Source organism: Canis lupus, chromosome 24 (genome assembly GCF_011100685.1).
Source record: "Canis lupus familiaris isolate Mischka breed German Shepherd chromosome 24, alternate assembly UU_Cfam_GSD_1.0, whole genome shotgun sequence".
NCBI classification, from domain to species: domain Eukaryota; kingdom Metazoa; phylum Chordata; class Mammalia; order Carnivora; family Canidae; genus Canis; species Canis lupus.
In genome coordinates, this window is record NC_049245.1 from 22,631,620 (window position 1) to 22,655,685 (window position 24,066).

General features: G+C 43.4%; 1 protein-coding gene and 1 pseudogene across 1 annotated transcript in view; one reads left to right on the forward strand and one right to left on the reverse strand.

The window, feature by feature from the left end:
• Positions 1-1,187: 1,187 nt before the first annotated feature.
• Positions 1,188-24,066, forward strand: part of MAPRE1 (microtubule associated protein RP/EB family member 1) — a 33,763-nt gene continuing 10,884 nt past the window's right edge. Inside the window, exons 1-4 of the mRNA NM_001251946.1 lie at positions 1,188-1,260; positions 5,946-6,069; positions 18,274-18,419; positions 21,539-21,746. Of these exons, the coding sequence (NP_001238875.1) occupies positions 5,949-6,069; positions 18,274-18,419; positions 21,539-21,746 (475 nt within the window). The 5' untranslated portion in view covers positions 1,188-1,260; positions 5,946-5,948. The remainder of the gene's footprint in view (positions 1,261-5,945; positions 6,070-18,273; positions 18,420-21,538; positions 21,747-24,066) is intronic.
• On the reverse strand, positions 17,856-18,272 carry LOC477192 (ATX1 antioxidant protein 1 homolog (yeast) pseudogene; annotated as a pseudogene).

A 24,066-nucleotide genomic window follows, 5' to 3' on the forward strand; every position in this document is an offset into this window, starting at 1 on the left:
ATTTACTTTTTAAAGAAGATTTTATTTATTTTGTAGAGAGAAAGAGAGGGAGCACAAGCAGGGAGAGCAGCAAGAGGGAGAGGGAGAAGCAGGCTCTCTACTGAGCGGGGAGCCAGATTCGGGTCTCCTTCCCAGGACTCTGGGATCATGACCCGGGCTGAAGGCAGTTGCTTAGCCGACTGAGCTACCCAGGTACCCTTATTTATTTTTAACTGCTTATTTTTTAGGATTTTTACTTTTAAGTAATCCCCTATACTCAACATGGGGCTTGAACTTAATAACCCTGAGATCAACAGTTGCAGGCCCTATCAATGAGCCAGCCAGGCACCCCCTATACTGGAAATTTTAAAAGCTGAGAGGCTCTGGGCGCCCGGCTGGCTCAGAGGGTACAGCATGTGACTTTGATGTCGGCTGGGGAGACCCATGTTGGGGGTGTAGAGCTTACTTAGGACACACACACACAAGCTAGAGGCTATGTCTGATTTTTGCTCACTATCAAATCCCTAGATTCTGATTGACCAGGGGAAATAAATCTTTGTGGAACACATGAATAAATGACATCTAGACAAAGACCCCGCTCAAGACCTTGGTCTGCTGTGATGCTGGGCAAGTCAGTTGACCTCTCTGAGCCTCAGCTTCCTTTTCTGAAAAGTGGGTGTAACCATTCTTTCAGCAAGTCGGGCAGTGGGACACAGGACTGAGAAGATCCTCGCTTCTGCGAGACTTAAGGCCGACAATAAAGCCATAGACGGATAAACAAGATGACTTCACAGGTACTAAGAGGAAAATAAACAGATGACGAGGTCATTACAGCGTGGTCACAGAATGTGCCTCTAAGGTGACTTTTAAGTCTTTCCTCAGAGCGCCTATCAAGTATCTTTATTATCCAATAAACCCTTTTTTGTAGAAGTTCATCGCACAGCCCATTTTCCTGGCTCCTGAGGTGGAGATTTTGCAGCGGGACCCCGCCCTGTAGGAGGAGTCACAGCCGGCCTGGGGCGGGATCTCGTTGGCTTCCGCAGGCCACGTGGTTGGGCTCCTCAGCCGTCGATCATTGGCCGGGCCCCGCCCCCGGCGCGCGGCGAGTCCCTCTCTATAAAAGGAGCCGGCGCGGAATGACGAGCCCGTACGTCGGCGCGTAACGGGGGGGTGCGTGTGAGGTCATCGCGCGGGCGGGCGGGCGGGGTCGGGCGGTTTGAACGAGACGAAGACGGAATCGAAGCCGGGCACAGGCAGTGGACGCGGTCCCGCCGAGAGCCGGTAAGCCGGCCAGCGGGCACGGGGCGGCGGCCGGGGGGACGGCCGGGTGGGCCTCGGGCCGGGCGGGCGCCTGCGGGCCTCGCGGGCCGTGCCCGGGCCGCTTCCCACGGCCGTGCGGATCGGGCCGGGTGGGGGAAGGGCGGGGCCGTGACCCGGCGCGCGCGGGCTGGGCTGGGCTGGGCTGGGGGCGCGCGCTCAGTCCTGCCGGGGGCGGGGCTTGGGGCCGGAAGTGGGGGCTGCCCCTGGGCGGCGTGGGGCTTCAGGGCCGCGGCCTGGGTGCGGGGCTCGGACAGCGGTGGCTGGAGGTTCCGGGTTGGTCGGGCCCGGGTGGTGGGTGTGTGTGGTTGAAGTGAGAGCTGCCGAGAGCTCTGGGGATCCCCACTGTAGGAGGCGGTGTCGCCTGATGGTCAAGAGTTTGTGGTTTTGAATTCAGGCCTGTGTTCATTCCATGCTGTGCGACCTTGGGCAGGTGCTTGAACCTCTTGGCCTCTGTTTCTTCATCTGTAGAACGGGGACGGTGGTAGGACTGCAGGAAGCTCTTATCACAGCACGTGGCAAGAAAGTAAGCCGGCTCAGTGGACTGCTTCCTTTCTTCGCTGGGTATTCGTTGAGCGCATAAATGCTGGGCGCTGTGCTGAGCAAAGGCCTGTCTCCATGCATCTGCATTGTGGTGAGGAGACAGATAGGAACTAAGACAATGAATACCTGGGCAAGATAATTTCGTATAATTACTACGAAGACAATATAACAGGGTGATATGAACAGTGCTTTTCCCATCCCTGCTTCCAGCTCCCCTGAGGTGCTTCAGGGCAGAGTTTGGTCTCTCCCCCATTTTAAGGATGAGGATCCTGAGGCCCTTTGAAGGGAAGGTACACCAGGCCTGGCATTCACTTCCCTGTTGGGACGCTGTAAGATAATAATAGCAGTTCTTTGCTAATTGGGCACTTGCTCTGTGTCAGGCACTGTGTTAAGTGCTTGATGTGGCATTGTATCATTTAATACTACACTATCTCTAGGAGATCCTATCCTCATTTTACAAATGAGGCACTGAGACTCTGAGAAGTTATGTGATTTGCTTCATGCTGTTCAGCATTTGGCTGAAGCCACATCTGTGTTCTGAGTCCAGGCTTTTTTTTTTTTTTTTTAAAGAATTTATTTATTTATTTATTCATGAGAGACACAGACAGAGGCAGAGACACAGGCAGAGGGAGAAGCAGGCTCCATGCAGGGAGTGCGACATGAGAGTCAATCCCAGGACTCCAGGATTACACCAACCGCTGAGCACCTAGGCTGCCTCTGAGTCCAGGCTATTAACGTCTGTATTATGCTGCCTTTCTTGAGAGCTAGTGTGTTTCATACCAATGTGCCTTTGGTGGTGGTGTGTCAAAGTGCTTAGCACAGTTTCTTGCACATAGAGAGGCTTCAGACATGATGTGCTTTTCACTGACGTGTTTTCACTTAGATTCTCATTTAATCCTCACCACCGCCTTGTGTGGAGTATATTGTTCACCTTTTACAGGTGAGCTATTTATGATCCAGAAAGGTGAGGTGTTTACTCAGGGTCACATGGCTTTTTTTTTTTTTTTTTTTTTTTTGGTGGTATCTCCCGCTCTATTTTTCCATAGGTATCAGTATGGTGCCTAGAAAGTAATAGGGTGCCTCTCAGCCAGCATTCAATCATAGTGGGTTTGAGAACATGCTAGGAGAACTGCTGAAGGAGGAGAGATACCTGGGGAGGTAGGTAAGAGAGCTTTTTTAAAGGCAATTGAAACCTGGATCACAGAGCCTTTTATACACACAAATGTGTGCTTGCATAGTTGGCATGGGTCTTCCGTTGAGGTCAAGCAATGGAATCTTTATGAAGGAGGAGTAAGCTGTAGCTTGCTGTAGCTTTGAGAACTAGACTGTTTTGACTGCCTGGAAGAGCCAATTAATTGGTTGAGTCAGTGGATGTTTATTGCATATCCACAGGGTGTCTAACCCCATGTCTTCAGTGGCTGCAGAGTTTGCGGAGCACAAGGGACCAGGTATTAATGTACTGCTAATGAAAGAGTTTTAAATTATATGATGATGAAAGGCCATTAACGTTTTCTGAGCTGGGGTGTGGTCAGGAGACACACGTGGCTTAACCAGCTGCTTACATTTTATGGTAGCATGACCCATACAATACCCAGTGTATGTACGAATGTCACCAAAATAGATTACAAGAGCTGAGCCTGGAGCGTGTTTTTTGTTTGGATATGTCTCTCCTTGGTACCTGGTAATAGTGTTTTTCTTTTCTTTTTTTTTTTTTTTTGGTAATAGTGTTTTATACGCAATATGCATTTCATTTATTCATTGAGGGGTTTTAAGCAAGGGAGACTTGATCTGATTTGTGATTCAGAAAATTCTTGTGGTTGCTGTGTAAGGATAGTTTGAAGCACCGAGATTAATTTGAAGGCTGCTGCAGTGGGTCCGGATGATACAGCAGGTCTTGGGCACTGTTTTTGGTACTGGAGATAGAAGGATGAGTGGTACTAGGTCCCTCCCTGCCCTGGATCATGTTTGTTTAATGATACCACACCAGGTATTTCATGTGCCTTATCTCATTTAAACCTCACCTAATAATTTTTTTTTTTAAAGATTTTATTTATTCATTCATGAGAGACACAGAGGCAGAGACACAGGCAGAGGGAGAAGCAGGCTCCATGCACTGGGAGCCCGACATGGGACTCGATCCCACGTCTCCAGGGTCGCGCCCTGGGCCAAAGGCAGGCGCCAAACCGCTGCGCCACCCAGGGATCCCTCACCTAATAATTTTTAATAGGTAGCATTAACTCATAAGATGACTGAGGTATACTCAAGTAACTTGCCCAGGGTCATACAGTGAAAGAGTGACAGCCTCACACTCAAACCGGGTTGTCTTGGCTTGAAATCCTCAGCTTTTTTCATAGAGCAAATTGCCTCCTGGCCCAAAACTGGTCTGGGAATGATTCAGAAATGAGAGATAATGACAATCCAGTGTGATAATGCCTATCTAGAGGTTTGAATGAAGTGCTGTGGGAACAATTAATTTCCCAGTGGAGTCAGGAACTAAATTGTGTTGGCTTCTTGTATGAAATGGTTTTATCATCTGAGTTTAAAAATGTAAGAGTGTTGTTGGTTTGCTTTCTGAAAAACGCTTATATAGATATAGTTTTTCTGTCTTTGACAGTATCCTGCCAACTGGAAAACAAATAGCTTTTACCCACTATGTGCAAGGCACTGTGCCATGTGCTGTGGGGGGGATGGGTGAATGTGGGATGTGAGGGCATAGACCTGATAAGTTATTTATCTTGCCAGCCCTCAGTCATCCCACTTATAAAAAGATTGGTTGGGTAGATCTGTCTCTTCCAGCCCTCACATTCTGTATGACTCATGAGGCTTGCAGGAGATGGGTGTGGGAAGACCAATTCATGTACTAGACACTACGTGGATGGAAGGAAGTGCCACAAGAGTGATATCTCATGATGGCTCCAAATCCTAACATGATCTGGTGGCTTCTTTTCCTACTTCTGTTCCTGCTCTCCTCTTGCTTATTGGGCTTACAGCTACCTTTCACATCTTCATGTGGCTGCTTCTTTCTGATTGTTAAGGTCAGATGTCAACCCAAACTTTACCACATTCCCCACCTCCCCATTTCCTAAATGGTTGATATGAAATGATATTTGTTTGTTCATTTGACCCATGTCAGCCTTCCATTACTAGAATATGAGCTACCTGTGGACAGGCAACTTGTCTCTTTTGCTTAACCATTTCCTTGGCCCTACAACAGTGCTTGATAAACATTTATTGACTGAATGAGGATGATGATGGCATCCACATTTAATAGCATTTTAAGCTACTGTGTTTCTCTGTGTTTTGAATTTGCAAGCCTAGCAGAACAGTGAGGGGCAGCATTTTCTAGTGGCAGGGAAAGAAAGTGGCTGGCGAGGCTGAGCAGGTTTGGATGCCAGTCCTAGGCAGGGCTTCTAGGTTGAGCTTCTCTTTCCTCACCTCTCATTCTCAATGAGGAGAATGAGGTGAACCTTGTGGAGAGTTGTCAGGGTAAATGACAAGTGTCTGTAAAGCTCCTCGGATGTCTTCCTGTTCCCAGGTGGTTCAGGAGACCATTATTAGTACCAAGGACCCTTCACTGTAAGGTCATTTCCCACCATGTTCGTACTTAGGTTTTTGAAAGCTTATTTACTATTTTGATTTTAAAAGTGGATATAGTCTTTAAAAAAGAAGTTGGAAAATAGTGGAAAATATAAAGAGGAATTAATAAAAGCCCACCATCTGAAGGAAATTCTTGTGAACATTTTGACATGTCAACGGATAAGTTTTCTGAACAGAGAACATGTTTGTGTGTTGGCCTCCTTCATAGAGCATTGAGTCATCTCTTTACATAGTGTCTCTGATACCTTAAAATTTAATACTAATCATATTAGAATGGGGCTAATTTTTAGGCTGGCAGGGGTTGGGCCATTCAGTTAGGGTCATGCTTATGTGTGGCAATCCAAGCTCATGACTGGAATCCTAGTGATTTGGCCTCTTGGGGGTAGAAAGTAAGCGTTTAAAAATTGAGCCTACTACAGGTTTGTTCTGGGTTACTGACTCCAGGAAATGTTTCCTCTCCCTTGCATGCCTAATAATGTGAGCCCTTCTCTTTTCCTCACATGCTGTAGAAGATGGCAGTGAACGTATACTCAACGTCCGTCACCAGTGATAACCTAAGTCGACATGATATGCTGGCCTGGATCAATGAGTCTCTGCAGCTGAATCTGACAAAGATTGAACAGTTGTGCTCAGGTAAGAGAAATCCACTAGATCATTTTTCCAGGAAAGCCTGTAGGTCTTTCAGGAATGCACAGGCCTGTATCTGACTGCAGAGGCCACTGGTTTAGGTTCTGTGTCAAGGCTGCCTCATTTCCTTCTTTCAGCCTCGCACCAGTTCCTCTTCTGGAAGGAACTATGCTAAGAGAGTGTGCTTCTGGCCCACGTACCACCATCTTTAAATTCTGAGGCCTGCCGCTTAGCCCAGTTTCTCCATCTGCACTCTTGTGCATCCAGATTTTTCTTTTTTTTTTTTTTTCAGATTTTTCTTTTTTTTAAAGATTTTATTTATTTATTCATGAGAGACATGCAGAGGGAGAAAGCAGGCTCCATGCAGGGAGCCTGATGTGGGATTTGATCCTGGGACTCCAGAATCACCCCCTGGGCTGAAGGCAAGTGCTAAACGGCTGAGCCACCCAGGGATCTGGAGTGCATCCAGATTTGAAATGTTTTATTTGAGGATGACAGTTGTAACAATTCTAGATTTATTTATTTATTTATTTTCTGTTCTAGTTTTATATTAGTTTTATCAGTGGCATGTTTTATTCCCAAGTAGGACAAGACCAAAGTCAGGCAAATGCCATGTCAGCCACAATTTTATTGAACTGTTTTTTTTTTTTTTAAGATTTTATTTATTAAAAAAAAAAAAAAAAGATTTTATTTATTCATGAGAGACACAGAGAGGCAGAGACACAGGCAGAGGGAGAAGCAGGCTCCACACAGGGAGCCTGACGTGGGACTCGATCCTGGGTCTCCAGGATCATGCCCTGGGCTGAAGGCGGCACCAAACCGCTGAGCCACTGGGGCTGCCCTGAACTCTTGTTTAATAAGAATTTAGAGAGGTAATGACTTAAAACAAAAACAAACTTTTTTTTTTCTGTGTATACGAATTGATATTTAAAAAGTTAGGAAGAAGAAAATAAGAATTGTTGGTAGTTCTAGTATTCAGAGAAAGCTGCTGTTGGGATATTTTCTTTCACTTTTCTGTGCACATATATATTTCTGTATATCCCAGCTTTTTTCACTTAACTATATTGTGAATATTCTCTAGTGTCATTCACTATCATAAAAATAACTTATTTTTAATGGCTATGTGCTATTTCTGTGGATATGCTGGAGTTGTTTATTAATCTTCCTGATTTGGGGACATTTATGTGGTTTCTAATTTTTCCATAGTGATTTCTAGAATAGAAATGGAGTTACTAGGTCAAGGAGTATGAATTTTAGGTTCTTGATAATTATTTTTCATAAAGATGTTACTGGTTTCTATTTCCTCTAAAGACTTCTTGTCTCACCTTTTGCGGGTTCTGCTGACTGTCTTAACATGATAAGGATTGTGTTGGGATTACCAAAACTGGGTCTACCACAGATAGAGGTGGGGTCAAGAATATACCAGAAGGATGAGATATGTATCCTGCTGCTACTTCAATTCTTCTCTTGTCTGTGAGAGAGAATTAGAATTGTTCCTGGGTGTAACAATAATGGTCATTTAATTGAACACTTAGGTACCAGGGTCATGTAAATACTTTTCCAATATGGCTTCATGCAATTCTTACTATATACCTACATGAGGTAGAGATGTTTATTAACCCTAGTTTACAGATGAGGAAACGGGCTTAGAGAAATTGAGTAACAAGTTCCGGACTATACAACCAAGAACAGAATTGAGACTTGAACCTTTGTACAGATCAGCAGCTGATGTTCTTCAGTTCCCATGCCTTACTCGCTCTCCACGCTATTCCTTTACTGGTGCCATTTGGATTTATTTATTTATTTACTAATGATTTTATTTATTTATTTTGAAAGATTTATTTGAGAGAGAGAGTGGGGATGAGCAAGGGGGAGGGGCAGAGGGAGAGGAGGGGAGAGAAAAAGAGAAAGAGAGAAAGACTCTCTGCTGAGTGGGGGGCCAGACAATGAAGCTTCATCCCAGGACCCTGGGATCATGACTGGAGCCAAAGGCAGATACTTAACTGAGCTACCCAGGTGCCCCTATGATTTTATTTTGTCTTATTTTATTTATTTATTTTTAAAGATTTATTTATTTATTCATGAGAGACACAGAGAGAGGCAGAGACAGACAGAGGGAGAAGCAGGCTCCACGCAGGGAGCCCGATGTGGGATTCAGTCCCAGTACCCTGGGATCATGCCCTGAGCCAAAGGCAGATGCTCAACTGCTCAACCAGGTGCCCCTATTTTATTTTATTTTTTATTTATTTATTTAAGATAGGGCGAGTAAGAGAGAGACAACATCAGCTTGGGGGAGTGGGCAGAGGGAGAAGCAGTCTCTTTACTGAGCAAGGAGCCTGATGCAGGGCTCAATCCCAGGACCATGGGATCATGAACTGAACTGAAGGCAGACAGCTAACTGAGCCACCCAGGCCCCCATACTTCCTTTTTTTTTTTTTACTTCCTTATTTTATAGCTGGGTCCTAGTCTTGCTCTTCGTTTCATTTGGTCATCTTGTTATATCCCCTGTGAGGTTTAATCTCCACTTGCAGATGGTCATGGGGAGGCTCCATGCGAAGTTGTATAGTGAAACTATGGTGCCCATGTGTCATGATAGTTTCTCATTAGTTTAATTGTAGCAGGGCACAGGTTAGTTGTAGGCACAGGTTGTTAGCCTTAGATTTGTGCTGCCTTCCCCCAGTTTGTTTCCTCAGTCCCATCATTACATCCCCATTTGTTTGAGGCTCTTAAAGCACTTGTTTGCCCTGTGATTTGTGACTAATACGGGGATGAGGTCATCTCACTTTTCATTGGAGCTAGCTTTTTCACCAGTTTTCTCCCTAAAATTTGCCTCTTCCATAAATACACTCTGAAATATATTTTACTTAATTGCCAAATTAGACTTTTTTTTTAAGATTTATTTATTTTTAGAGAGAAAGGGAAAGAGCTTGTTGGGAGTAGGTGGGGGAGGGGCAGAGGAGAGGGAGAGAGAGAAAGACAATCTCCAGTAGACTCGCCACCAGGCTTCATCTCTTGAGATCATGACCGGAGCTAAAATCAAGCATTGGGTGCTGACTGAGCCATCTAGGTTCCCCTAAATCTCTTCAAGTGTAGATAAGTGGTAATGTGTATGATCTGGCTCCAGATTTAGCTCAGACAGGGAGCTATTGTGGATAGTCAGGACTGGGCATGGAGAGGCTTCAGTCTGCTCTGAGCCATGTGATTTTAGATGAGTCCCTTAATGTTCTAGTTTCTCTTCTGTAAACTGGGGTAGTAGGACTAAGCCTATCTGTTAAAAAAAAAAAAAAAAAAAAAAAAAAGCTCTCAGATACTGATTCTGTGCCAGACCCTGGAAATGAGTATAGATCTCTCAGGGAAGTGTGCAAATGCTCATTTTACAGATGGGGAGACTGCTTGTGGGGCACAGCTTATGCATTACAGAGCCTGGTTTTGAACCCAGATCTTTCTGACAACAGAACCTACACTTTTTCTGCTGCATACATGCTCTATCTTTTTTTCTCATGTCATATCTTTTTATTTATTTCTTATTTAAAGATTTTTATTTATTTATTCATGAGAGACCCAGAGAGAGAGAGAGAGAGAGGCAGAGACATAGGCAGAGGGAGAAGCAGGCTCCATGCAGGGAGCCTGATGTGGGACTTGATCCTGGGTCTCCAGGATCCGGCCCTGGGCTGATGGCGGTGCTAAACTGCTGAGCCACCCGGGCTGCCCATGTCATATCTTTTTAAAAGAAGCATTTGGAAGAGAGTTAAACAGATGTAAATTACATACAATTAAATACAATGATATTGTCTCATTAAAAATCCCTGTGAAGGATTTCAGCCTTGCAAGCTGCCTGCCATTTTTCTTATCTCGGATAAAGTGCTTTTCTCCTGCAGGACACTTAACTGTGATTTGTAAGCAAACTTTTATTCATTCATAGCTAGTTTTCCTCTGAGAGTTGTACGTGACTTCTCTCCAGGTATGTAGATGGTTGTGTTATGTCTCACATTGATGTTTAGAAAACTAGGTCTCTATTTTCTGTATGAGACCAAACAGGATGAGCTGCAGACACTATGTCCCTGGAGAAGGCCTGCTGCCAGGGGATTGGAGTCCTAGAGAAGGTGAGGTTCCTCAGATCCTTGCATTTTCTGAGGCCTAAGCAGCATCCCAGTAGCCTTTAACACTGGTGCCTGGTTCCTCCCGGTCTTACCTCTGATGAGCAGAGGATCAAGCTGACTAGAATTTTCTTTTTTTTTTTTTTTCTTTCTTTTTTTTTTTAATTTTTATTTATTTATGATAGTCACAGAGAGAGAGAGAGGCAGAGACACAGGCAGAGGGAGAAGCAGGCTCCATGCACCGGGAGCCCGACGTGGGATTCGATCCCGGGTCTCCAGGATCACGCCCTGGGCCAAAGGCAGGCGCCAAACCGCTGCGCCACCCAGGGATCCCTGACTAGAATTTTCTATGATACATGAGTCTTGAAGGATAGGAATAGGTTTTTCACTTGTAAGAGTGATGCTCTGAGGTCCTACACTATTAATGTGCTGGTTGCCTATGAAACGGCTGAGTTTTGTCAGCATTGTGAACCTTCCCAGTCCCGCCCAGGTCTGCACGCCCCAAAAGTAAAACAAGCCTTTGCTTGGCTTTTGTGAGGTAAGGTGAGGATAACTTTCAGTGACAAGTTGGCAGTTTGTTTCAAGATTCATTTCCATTCCATAGTCTCCCTGTTTTTGAGAGCTAGTCATCGAGTATTTTGGAACGGTAGTCTGAAGGAAAAAACCCTCTCATTTGGATGAGAGATTGCTTGTATCAGAAAAGGGATGTGGTTGCTTTTTGTTGACCAGTCTCTATTCCCTCAGTTCCATTTCATATTCAGGCCCTCTGTGTGTTTCCAAGGGCCCAGCACGGTACTTTCAACCTGTAGAGTGGCCCTCACTGTGTGTTCTTAGCTCTCCCTTGTCTTCTTGTCTTCTCCCCTCCAGCCTGGCCTTCATAGTTCCTGTGCTGCACAGAATAAGAGAGGTGTGTAGTGTGCAGACACTTCGCTGGCAAATGCTAGATTTCCTCTTTCCTCAGCTTGTTGTAGGAGCCCTTGAGTCAGTCTTGCTCGTGCTGTTCTGAGTGTGGCCACATCTCTAGCCAGGCCTCCTCTGCTTCATTTTCTTCTCAGGTTGTTACCTCCCTTTTCCAGATACTCCATTTTGGGCCATGATTCCACAATTCTTTCAGTGTTGCAGGCTCCTAAAGAGACTAATTCACCAAGCTCTATATGTCTTCTGATGGGTGTTTTGGATCTAGCCCTTTCTCCATTTGCTCACTGCTGGCACAGCGGTTGCCTCACCAGGCACGGGTTCCCCTGTCCCCACTCTCTGGCACCACAGTAGTATGCAGCCTTTCTTTCTTTTTTTAAATGTTTTTTTTTTTTTTTTTAATATTTATTTATGATAGTCACACACACACACAGCGGGGGGGGGGGGGCGCAGAGACACAGGCAGAGGGAGAAGCAGGCTCCATGCACCGGGAGCCCAACGTGGGATTCGATCCCGGGTCTCCAGGATCGCTCCCTGGGCCAAAGGCAGGCGCTAAACCGCTGCGCCACCCAGGGATCCCAGTATGCAGCCTTTCTTAGAGACCATTTTTATTGAGTTACTCTTCCCAAAGAAGGATCTCTTCCAACTTTACCTGACTCTTAAAGCACCTCCTTGGTTTTTCTTTGCCTTAGTTAAAACAAAACAAAAGACAAGGAACTTTTTTTCTAATTATAAGTTATTAGGATTTACAAAGCATATTAAGAAAACCATAGTCTGCTCTAATATCACAGTTTTGTGTGAGTTATTATCTTTTAGATGTATTTTGTCCCCTAATTATAGCTTTATTTATTGAGTATTTATCATAGGCCAGTTGCTTTCCAAAGTGCTTTACATATATAACCTGGAAGGTAAGGACTGTCATTTCCATTTTATAGATGGAGAAACTGAGGCATAGGGAGGTTAAACAACTTGCCCAAGGTCATTTCTTTCAGCTGTACTTTGAGTATTTAGCTATAATTGTTAGATATAATTGACATATGCTGTATATACAATTCTTATTTTTGAATATATTGAACTAACTGAAGGTCTGAAAATGGTTTAAAATTCAAAAGGAACAAAAAGATAAACAGTGAAAAATTTCCTCCTTAACCCTGTCAGCCAGCCACCCAGTTTCCTGCTCCAGAGAGAGCGTATGTATAAGCAAAAACATCCATCCATATTTTGTGTTCTTTTTTCCCCTTTTTTACACAGATAGTAGCATTTTTAATATGCCAGTGGGTGTTTCATATCAGTGTATCAGATGCCACTTTCCTTTCTTTTTTTAGGCTATGTAGATTCTAATTTCCTTGGAGAGCAGTCCCCTATGTGGACATTTGATTTCTTTCCAGTTTGTTGCTCTTATAGATCGTTAGGTTAAGTAACAAGCACATGTATGTGCCTGGCAGTTTTGTTTCTTGCTTTTTTAAAAAATTTTATTCATGAGAAAGAGAGAGAGAGAGAGAGGCAGAGGCAGAGACATAGGCAGAGGGAGAGGCAGGCTTCTTGGGAATCCCAATGAGAGACTCAGTCCTGGGACCCCGGGATCACACCTTGAGCCGAGGGCAAATGCTCAACCATTGAGCCACCCAGGCATCCCTGTTTCCTGCTTTTAAAAAATTGGAATGGGGGCACCTAGGTGGCTCAGTGGTTGAGCATCTGCCTTTAGCTCAGGTCATGATCTTGAGATCTGGGGATCAAGTCCCGTGTTGGGCTCCCTGCAGGAAGTCTGCTTCTGTCTCTGCCTCTCTGTCTCTCATGAATAAAAAAATCTTAAAAAAAAAAATAAGAGTAGGGATTATTTTTCCCATGTTAAAACATCTTGAGGCTGATTTCAATTTATTTTTTGAAAGAGAGAGCATGAGTAGGGGGAGTGGTAGGGGGAGTAGCAGATTCCCTGCTGAGCAGGGAACTGGGTGTGGGACTCAATTCCAGGACTCTGGGATCACTACCTGAGCAGAAGGCAGACGCCTAGCCAACTGAGCCACTCAGGCAACCCTTGAGGCTGATTTTTAATGACTGCATTAGTGATTCCTCATAGCTCTCTATTTCCAAATTTTATTCATCTTTTAAGATGACTCAAGCCTCACCTATTCCCTAAAGTCTGAACATGCTCACATTTTTTTTTTTTAAATTTTATTTATTTATGATAGTCACACAGAGAGAGAGAGAGAGAGAGGCAGAGACACAGGCAGAGGGAGAAGCAGGCTCCATGCACTGGGAGCCCGACGTGGGATTCGATCCCGGGTCTCCAGGATCACGCCCTGGGCCAAAGGCAGGTGCTAAACCGCTGCACCACCCAGGGATCCCCATGCTCACATTTAATAGTCAGTGTGTTTCCTGTGTGTTGTGTTAGAACTTGGGAGCTCTACACCTGGAGTCTTCTGATGGGGAAGTGTCTCTTATGTGTAGAATGTTGGCTACAGCTTTCATCTAATTCTCAGGGGTCTTTTGACCTGAAAGAGTTGAGTGCCAGGGCACTTGGGGTATTGTAAGCTTTTGGAGCAGGGGTTGCATTATGCCCTTGCAGCACAGAATTTGGTAAGGCGGGGCCACAGCAGTCAGTGAGGCTTGGTAGGTGATCAGTAACATACAACTGGTCCTGCCCTGCATCTGTCTGCATCCTCAGGCCACGGATTATGTGGGCCCATTCTGCCACAGATCATTGGGTCAGCAGCCATCTGAGAGGAACCCTGCTTGTGTTGTCAGCCTTTGTTATTAAGGCAGACTGGAAGGCAGGCCCCTTTTTAACCTATTCTGTAACTAGTTGGGACATTTATAGGAGTTTTCAGCCCTTTTGTGAAAAGCAGCTGATAGATTTTTTTCATTTCTTTTTTTCTTTTAAGGATTTTATTTGAGATCGTGTGTGTGTGTGTGTGTGTGTGTGTGTGAGAGAGAGAGAGAGAGAGAGAGCACAGGGGAGAGGGAGAAGCCGACTCCTTGCTGAGCAGGGAGCCTGATGTGTGGGGTTCAATTCCAGACCCTGAGATCATGACCTGAGCTGAAGGTAGATGCTTAACTGACTGAGCCACCCAGGTGCCCCAGATTTTTTTCTTTTCAACATTTGCTTTTTTTTGTGAGTGTTCTGATTTTTTTTTTTTTTAAGATTTTATTTATTTATTCATGAGAGACACGGAGAGAGAGAGAGGAGCAGAGACATAGGCAGAAGGAGGAGAAGCAGGCTCCATGCAAGGAGCCCGATGTGGGACTAGATCCTGGGACTCCGGGATCACATCCTGAGCCAAAGGCAGATGCTCAACTGCTGAGCCACCCACCCAGGTGTCCCTTTTCTGTGTTCTGATTTTTTCTTTTTTTTAAGATTTTATTTATTTATTCATGAGAGATGCAGTGAGAGAGAGAGAGAGAGGCAGAGACACAGTCAGAGGGAGAAGCAGGCCCCATGCAGGGAGCCTGATGTGTGGGACTTGATCCCAGGTCCCCAGGATCAGGCCCTGGGCTAAAGACAGCACTAAACCGCTGAGCCACCAGGGCTGCCCTATAGATAGTAAAATGGCTATTTTTATATTTATATGAAGATATTTAATTAATTAATTAATTTTTAAAAACTTTGACAGATGTCCATTTCTTCTTTTTTTTTTTTTTAAGATTTTATTTATTTATTCATGCGAGAAAGAGAGAGGCAGAGACATAGGCAGAGGGAGAAGCAGGTTCCATGTAGGGAGCCTGATGCGGGGCTTGATTCCGGGACTCTGGGATCACGCCCTGAGCTAAAGGCAGACACTCAACCGCTGAGCCACCCAGGTGTCCCAAGAACTGTGGTGATTCTTTTTTTTTTTTTTTTTTTTTTTTTTAAGAATTGTGGTGATTCTTAAAGCAAGCTTTTTTACTGAGAAGCAGATGACTGCTGTTTTTAAGTGGCTTTGATTGACTTTTGCTGGAATTCAATGGATGGCTTGAGAATAGTGTGTATTTAGTAAATGCACATTATTTTGCTGTTCCAGAAAAACATCCTTCATGTGTAAAGCAGTGCTGTGGGTATAGATGCCTAATAGATTATCATCTGTGTATGCACGTACACATGTTTTGAATTGATTTGTACACATCAGGATCCAAATGAGCTATACATTACAATTAATAAATTATGACTTTAAAATCTCTTTTAAAATATAACGGGGGGGATCCCTGGGTGGCGCAGCGGTTTGGCGCCTGCCTTTGGCCCAGGGCGTGATCCTGGAGACCCGGGATCGAATCCCACATCGGGCTCCTGGTGCGTGGAGCCTGCTTCTCTCTCTGCCTGTGTCTCTGCCTCTCTCTCTTTCTCTCTGTGTGACTATCATAAATAAATAAAAATTTAAAAAAAAAATTAAAAAAAAAATATAACAGGGGGGATGCCTGGGTGGTTCAGCAGTAGAGTGTCTGTCTTTGGCTCAGTGTGCGATCCTGGGGTTCCGGAATTGAGTTCTGCATCGAGTTCCCTGTGAGGAGCCTGCTTCTCCCTCTGCCTGTGTCTCTGCGCCCCCCCTCCCCGCCCCGTGGCTCTTCACGCCCCAGACCAAAGTTAGACACTCAACTGCTGAGCCACCCAGGTGTCCCACAAACTACCCTTTAAAAAGATATTTTATATATTAGAGAGAGAGAGAGAATGAGTTGGGGGATGGGGAGAGGGAGAAGCGGACTCCCCGCTGAGCAGGGAGCCCTGATGCAGGGTTCAGTCCCTGTTAGTTTGTTAGAGAAACTGGGTCATTGTCCTCTAGAATTTAGGAAGCTATTAGTGTCCCTCTCTATCTATCTATCTATCTATCTATCTTTATTTATTTATTTATTTATTTATTTAATTTATTTAATTTATTTTAAAGGTTTTATTTATTCATAAGAGACATGGAGAGAGAGGCAGAGAGACAGGCAGAGGGAGAAGCAGGCTCCACGCAGGGAGCCCGATGTGGGACTTGATCCCAGGACCCCGGGAAAAATGCCCTGAGCCAAAGGCAGATGCTCAACCGCTGAGCCACTCAGGCATCCCAGTATCCCTATTTTAAAAATATAAATATTGCTAATTCAGTGCCTGGTACCTAGAATTTTTTCAGTATATTTTTGTTGGGTGAGGAAGTAAATCAGGCACCTCAAAAACCAGGCTTCTACTTTCTGATGCTTCTTTCTACTCAGAATGTTTTTGATCATTGAAGTGCTTCTGCTCTTTGCATTTTTCCAAAAATAATGATAATGGCACTGTTTATGCTAGAACTGGCAGGGAGCCAGATTGGTTTGATTTAAATTAAATTGAATATGCATATGATGGCAGTCTCATTCTACAGAACACCTTTTGCTTAGTCACTGGATTTCTTGCCTCCTTCCCTGGCTGTTTCCTTTGGCACATTAGCCCTGCAAGGGCAGTAAGTGCAGTGAAGCCTGCCCTGTATTAGGAGACTGTAGTTCAGTAGGCATTAGAGAAATAACATTCATGGAAATTTTAAACACCAAGAAAATACTTCTTAGGAACGGAGATGGGGAAAAAATGGGCTAGTGCGGGGAGGGAATGGAATTGGAAAGCAAATGGGATGAGATATATGTGATAATTTTCTATAGTTGCCTTTAAAATAAAATGGAGGAACACAAAAATTTCTTCTGTTTAACTTTGTTTATAAACTGATAGGTTAAGTTTATTTAGACGTGTAAAACCTCAGGGAGACAGACATCTAAGAAAAACATTTATTTAACCTCGGTCAGAGGATAGATCTTTGAAATACTTGGGAAATCCCTACTGCCAGTGGGCAAGAGGATGTGTCCTTGCAAAAAATCAGACGAAGTCACTTGTTTCCCTTTTTTCTCTTCTAGGGGTTTTTCTTCATAGTGATTTTACTGTCATGCTAGTTTCTTACAAAGTTTAAAAATTTCCTAGAAACATTTCTTCTCTCCTCATCACAGGCTTCCAAATTGGAGGTATGTTAGATTTAGCTGAAACCAGTCTTGTTATAGATTTTGAGAAATGATTTTGACATTAAGTGGTAATGAAGCTTTGGGTTTTATAGGTCCACATTATTATTATTTTTAATTTGTTGTTGTTTTAAGTAAACTCTGCCCCCAACATGGGGCTGAAACTCATGAGACAAAGATCAAGAGTCGCATGCTTGGGAGGCCTGGGTGGTTCAGCGGTTGAGCATTTGCCTTTGGCTTAGGTCATGATCCTGTGGTACCGGGATAGAGTCCCGAATCAGGCTCCTCGTGGGGAGCCTGCTTCTCCCTCTGCCTATGTTTTTGTGCACCTCTCTCTCTCTCTCTCTCTTCCTCTGTCTCTCATGAATAAAAAAATAAAATCTTTAAAAAAAAAAAGAGTCCCATGCTCTACTGATTGAGCCAGCCAGGTGTCCCAGTATAGGTCCACTTTACAACATTTTATATTCTATGTGGGTTAAGTAGGTTTGGGTAGAAGTTCATCCTGCTTTATTTATTTTAAAGATATTTATTTACTTTGGAGAGAGAGTGCAGGGCTGGGGAGAAGCAGGGAGAGGGATAGAAAGAATCTCAAGCCAACTCTGTGCTGAGTGTGGAGCCTGACTGAGGTTTGCTCTGTCTCATGACCCTCAGATCATGACCTGAGCTGAAATCATGAGTGAGATGCTCAGAGCCACCCAGGCACCCCAGTTCATCCTGCTTTTTTAATAATAGTATGTATGTATGTATGTATGTATGTATGTATGTATGTATTTATTTATTATTTCCAGCAAAAGTGGCTCAACTTTATTACAGGGAAGCTAGGGAGGAGCAGGGCAAGTGAGGGTCTCTGTTAGGAACTGCCATCCTGAGCAGGACTGCCAGGCTCCAGGTCTGTCTGGAAGGCAGGAGAGGATCAGCGTCCTGCTTCCTTTGGTCCATCATGGGCCCAGGGGTCCAGGCCCTCACTACTTGGGGCCAAGGTAGGAAACGGCCTTTCCTGTTTTCTCCAGGGTTTCCAGCAGAATGTCCATGCTGTGCTCAAGAGTTGATGCAGACCTTCTTGTTGGACAGGTCAATGTCAAACCCACCTCCTCCCAACTTGTTGAGCACCCGACTGACTGCGTTAGAGCATCCTTCACATGTCCACAGAGAACTTGTGCTTCGGCATGACTGTGGATGGCTGGTGGTGGTGGTAGTGGCTATAGCGGCGACGCTTCTAATAATAGTTTTTAATGTCCTAAGTGTGTGTATTATTCTCTTGTTCATTCAGGGGCTGCCTATTGTCAGTTTATGGACATGCTATTCCCTGGCTCCATTGCCTTGAAGAAAGTGAAATTCCAGGCTAAACTAGAGCATGAATACATCCAGAACTTCAAAATACTACAAGCAGGTTTTAAGAGAATGGGTGTTGACAAAGTAAGTAAATTTTATTCTTTCCTTTGGTTGTTTCTTAATTAGTAACTGTTACTAAGGATGTAGATGCTGGCTTGTAATTTTGGACATTTTCTACCCCCTGCCTCACCAAGTTATATCATTATCTTTTCTCCAGGTAAAATAGAATTTACTGGGAGCAGCATTTCCCTGTACCCTCCAACCCCCAGTTCCCTTGCTGTCTTCTTCCTTTATTTTGAAGTTACTAGTATCTGGAGGAATCAGCCTGTAAAACTATACTCACAATTTTTCTTTTAAAAATAATGTTTAACGTTTATTAATTTGAGATCCAATCCTTCTTATCTCTGGATTTACTTCTGTAAAGCATACCATATGGTAGAATAAGTAGTTCTAATAGAGAAGATTCTAAATACTTGATTTTTATAGTAGGGTTCAAGGAAGATCCCTTATGTGTGCTGGCAAATTCCCTTTTGCCACTAACGGTATTTGAAAATACCAGAAACATAGTCTACCAAGCTTCATTAGGACAAATACTATCTTTGTTTTATTTATTTATTTATTTATTTATTTATTTATTTATTTATTTATTTATTTATTTATTTAAATTTTTATTTATTTATGATAGTCACAGAGAGAGAGAGAGAGAGAGAGAGGCAGAGACACAGGCAGAGGGAGAAGCAGGCTCCATGCACCGGGAGCCCGATGTGGGATTCGATCCCGGGTCTCCAGGATCGCGCCCTGGGCCAAAGGCAGGCGCTAAACCGCTGCGCCACCCAGGGATCCCTTATCTTTGTTTTAGTAAATAATGTATTATGCAAAATTAAGTATTTCCCCACCCTATTAGAATGGTTTCTATTTTTTTTTTTTTTAATTTTTTTTCTTTCTTTTTTTTTTTAAATTTATTTATTCATGATAGTCACACGGAGACAGAGAGAGAGAGAGGCAGAGACACAGGCAGAGGGAGAAGCAGGCTCCATGCACCGGGAGCCTGATGTGGGATTTGATCCCGGGTCTCCAGGATCGCGCCCTGGGCCAAAGGCAGGCGCCAAACCGCTGCGCCACCCAGGGATCCCTTTTTTTTTTTTTTAAAGATTTTATTTATTTATTAAGAGTGAGAAGCGTATGAAGGGGAGGAGGAGCAGAGAATCTCAAGCCAATTCCATGCCGAGTGTAAGAGCATGATGTGGGGCTCAATCTCAGGACCCTGAGATCATAACCTGACTCAGAATCAAGAGTTGGATGCTTAGCTGATTGAACCAGCCATGTGCCCCAGAATAGTTTATTCTTTTTTTTTTTTTTTTTTTTTTTTTTTTTTAGATTTTATTTGAGAGAAAGCACGAGCGCAGGGGGTGGGGGAGAGGGAGAAGCAGGCTCCTGGCTGAGCAGAGAGCTCGATGCAGGGCTGAATCCTAGGACCCTGGGATTATGACCTGAGCCAAAAGCAAGACACTTAACTGAGTAAGCCACTTGGGTGCCCCCAAAATGGTTTATTCTTTTAAGCCATTTATTGGGGAAAACGTTTTTTAGTAAAGCTTGTAATCACCCCTAAGTTATCTTGCTGGTGTATCTGGTCTTTATTTACTTTATTTAGTCTTTTATTTTAGTCTGTATAATATATGAAATATGCTTTTGTATTGAACGAATATCATTTAGGCACCAGTCATAGTTTAAATTAGATATAGTTTATGTGCAGTACTTTTTCTTTTTATAGAATTGTATTTTATTTTAAGAACAAGGAAAATTTATAAAGCATACAAGAGCAAATAGTGTGGTGATCCTTTATGTACCGTAAGGATTATCAAAGCATGACCAGTTTTTTTCCATTTCCCTTAACCTTATCTGTTGTACTCCCAGATTATTGAGAAGTGAGTTCCAGATAACATTTTGTTAATAAGCATTTCAGTATCATACAAAATAATTTCTTAAAATTGTATTTATTTGCTCCAAGGGGTGGATATAGTTCAGAATATTACATATATATATATATTTTTAAAACATTCATGACTATATTTTCTTTTTTTTTTTTTTAAGATCTTATTTATTTATTCATGAAAGACACACAGAGAGACACAGGCAGAGACACAGGCAGAGGGAGAAGCAGGCTCCATGCAAGGAGCCCGATGTGGGACTCGATCCCGGGTCTCCAGGATCACACCTCGGGCTGCAGGTGGCGCTAAACCGCTGTGCCACTGGGGTTGCCCCACATATATTCTTTTTTATAAAAATACCATTGCAGTTAGAATCCTAGAAGAGTTAAAGATAGTTAAATTCTGGTGAACAGTCCAATAATTTGAGGTAATACCTGATAACAGGTATCCTTGTACAATAAAAAAGTTGACAGGGTTGTATTTTAATGGGATTGGAAGTACTTGAAAAACATACCATTTTGTAGAAATCTGGGACAGGTTTATGTATCTTGACCTGTTTTTTTATTTTTTTACTTTTAAGATTATTTATTTATGCATGAGAGACAGAGGCAGAGACACAGGCAGAGGGAGAAACAGGCTACATGCAAGGAGGCCAATATGGGACTCAATTCTGTTCTGGGACTCTAGGATCATGCCCTGAGTCAGAAGGCAGACGCTCAACCACTGAGCCACCCAGGCGTCCCTTGACCTATTTTTAAGACAGAATTTTTTTCCTTTTTTTTTTTTTTTCTGGATGAATTTTTTCCCCCAGCTTTATTGGAATGTGATTGACAAGACAGATACCTGGGATTGGTTTGTGCTCTGGGCTTCATTCTTTGTGACAGGCACTATGGCAGTGTAGGTTGCATGTGAGATTTCCTCTTTATAGTGGAATGACATGTCTTACCATGTGTTTGGATGTGTGTATGTGACTAATATATGATACTTGTTCTTTTGCATTTCTGATTCCTTTTGATGGACTGGGAGGGGGGTTGACAGGTCTAAGTACTGTGTGGAAAGCAAATGAATGAAACTTGCTCTATAAACTTTCAGGGGCTTACTTACTTAGCACTAAGTTCTTGCCTCTAAAATTTTTTTTCTCCTTTTGGCAGAGCTTTTTTTTTTTTTTTTTTTTTTTTTTTTGGCAGAGCTTTATACTGATTTGATGCATGGACACGTATGATGCTTGCCACAACCTCTTGCTTTGGGCTAAATAGTCTTGATATTTTTCTGCAGATAATTCCTGTGGACAAATTAGTAAAAGGAAAGTTTCAGGACAATTTTGAATTTGTTCAGTGGTTCAAGAAGTTTTTTGATGCAAACTATGATGGAAAAGACTATGACCCTGTAGCTGCCAGACAAGGTCAAGAAACTGCAGTGGCTCCCTCCCTTGTTGCTCCAGCTCTGAACAAACCGAAGAAACCTCTCAGCTCTAGCAGTGCAGGTAAAACAACAAAACAAAAACACCATTTCCAAATAATAGTATTCTGAGTATTCATTCAGTCATTTGTGCATTCAGCCTTCATCTGGAGGTTTTTTGAGCAGCCATAGGCTTAGGGAGATGAAGGAGCACAATCCCAGCCATGTGGCAGGAGCATGGGTTGTGGCATCAGGCAGACCTGTGTTTGTTCTTAGGTCTTTGTAGCCCTGTGTAAGTACTTCATCTCTTCTCCAGTTTCTTCCTCTGTGAAATGGGAATTTCAGTACTTTGCCCAGAGGGGGGGTTCTTGAGGCCTAAATGAATTACTTATGTAATTTAATTTTGCCAGTACTCTTTAGTTGTATGGGATAGAAATTCCTCAGCTTGCAAAAGAGAGCTTTAGTTTGAACGCAAAGACTTTTCACAGGGCCCTGAGATGGGAAGTTACAACCAGACCTGAACCCCCAGGAACTGAAGGAGCTTTCTAGGTCTCTTAGGGACTATGCTTGGCCCTCTGCATCATCATCCTGTCTGCAGACCAGCTTCTTGTGCTTACTATGGCTTCTCTGCCCTCCCTAGAATTTGAGATGCTTAGAAGTGGCTTTGGCTTGCTGTGATGCCAGCAGAATCTGGGAGGCAGTTTTTAGAGACTGTCTCTAAAAGGTTTTGGCTTCGGGATACCTGGGTGGCTCAGCGGTTTAGTGCCTGCCTTCAGCCCAGGGCATGATCCTGGAGATCCGGGATCGAGTCCCATTTTGGGCTCCCTGCATGGAGCCTGTTTCTCCCTCTGCCTGTGTCTCTGCCTCTCTCTCTGTATCTCTCATGTATAAATAAATAACATCTTTTAAAAAAAAAAAGGTTTTGGCCTTGTACATTTCCCAAAACCTCTTTGCAGTTGTGTATTCATAGAACGTATGTATACTTAGGGGCAGGGCAGATGTTCTGCAGATGTTAACTTCTCCTTTTCCAGAAGTTGCAAAGAATATAGTTAAGATCCCATAGTAGTCTGCTAGGTAGAGAGAGACATTGCATAGTTTTTAATTTTCATTCTTTTTTTTTTTTTTTTTTTTAAGATTTTATTTATTTATTCATGAGAGACACACACAGAGAGATAGGCAGCGACACAGGCAGAGGGAGAAACAGGCTCCACGCAGGGAGCCCGACCTGGGACTCGTTCCCGGGTCTCTAGGATCACGCCCTAGGCTGTAGGCGGCGCTAAACCGCTGAGCCACCAGGGCTGCCTTGCATAGTTTTTAATTTTCATAACTTTATTGAGATGTGGCTCCTTCCCAAGCCAAGGGGTTGAGGTATGATTCACTTGCTGTATAATTCATTCATTTAAAATGTACAGTTGATTCTTTATAATATATTCACAGATATGTTCAACTAGCACCACAACCAAAATAATTTTTAAATTAAAAAAAATTTTTTTAAAGATTTTATTTATTCATAGAGAGAGAGAGGCAGAGACACAGGCAGAGAGAGAGGCAGGCTCCATGCAGGGAGCCCGACATGGGACTCGATCCTGGGTCTCCAGGATCATGCCCTGGGCTGAAGGCGGCGCTAAACTGCTGAGCCACCCGGGCTGCCCTAAATTTTTAAAATTTTAAAAGATTTTATTTATTTATTCCCGAGAGACTCAGAGAGGCAGAAACATAGGCAGAAGGAGAAGCAGGCTCCCTGCAGGGAGCTTGATGCAGGACTTGATCCCAGGATCCTGAGATCACACCCTGAGCCAAAGGCAGATGCTTAACCACTGAACCACCCAGACACCTCACCATGACCAATTTTAGAATGTTTTTATTAGTTCCTAAAAGAAACTTTTATGTGCCCCAAAGTGGTCACTTCCCATTTTCCCTCAGCTCCCCCTATCCCCCAACACTGGGCAACCACTAATCCACTTTATTTGGAGATTTACCTATTCTGAACATTTCACACAAATGAAATCATAGAATGTGTGGTCTTTGTATCTGGCTTCTTTTATTTAGCGTATTTTTTTTTTTTTAAGATTTTATTTATTTATTCATGAGAGACACAGAGAGAGGCAAAGACATAGGCAGAGGGAGAAGCAGGCTCTATGCAGGGAGCCCAACATGGGACTCGATCCTGGGTCTCCAGGATCGGGCCCTGGGCTGAAGGTGGTGCTAAACCGCTGAGCCACCCGGGCTCCCCTAGCGTAATGTTTTTAAGGTTCATCCATGTTGTAGTACGCGTCAGTACTTCATTTTTTTTTCTTTTTTTTTCTTTTCTTTTTTTTTTTTTTTAGTACTTCATTTTTTTTAATGGCTAAATAATACTCCATTGTACAACTATACCATGTTTTATTTTTTTATTTTAATTTTTA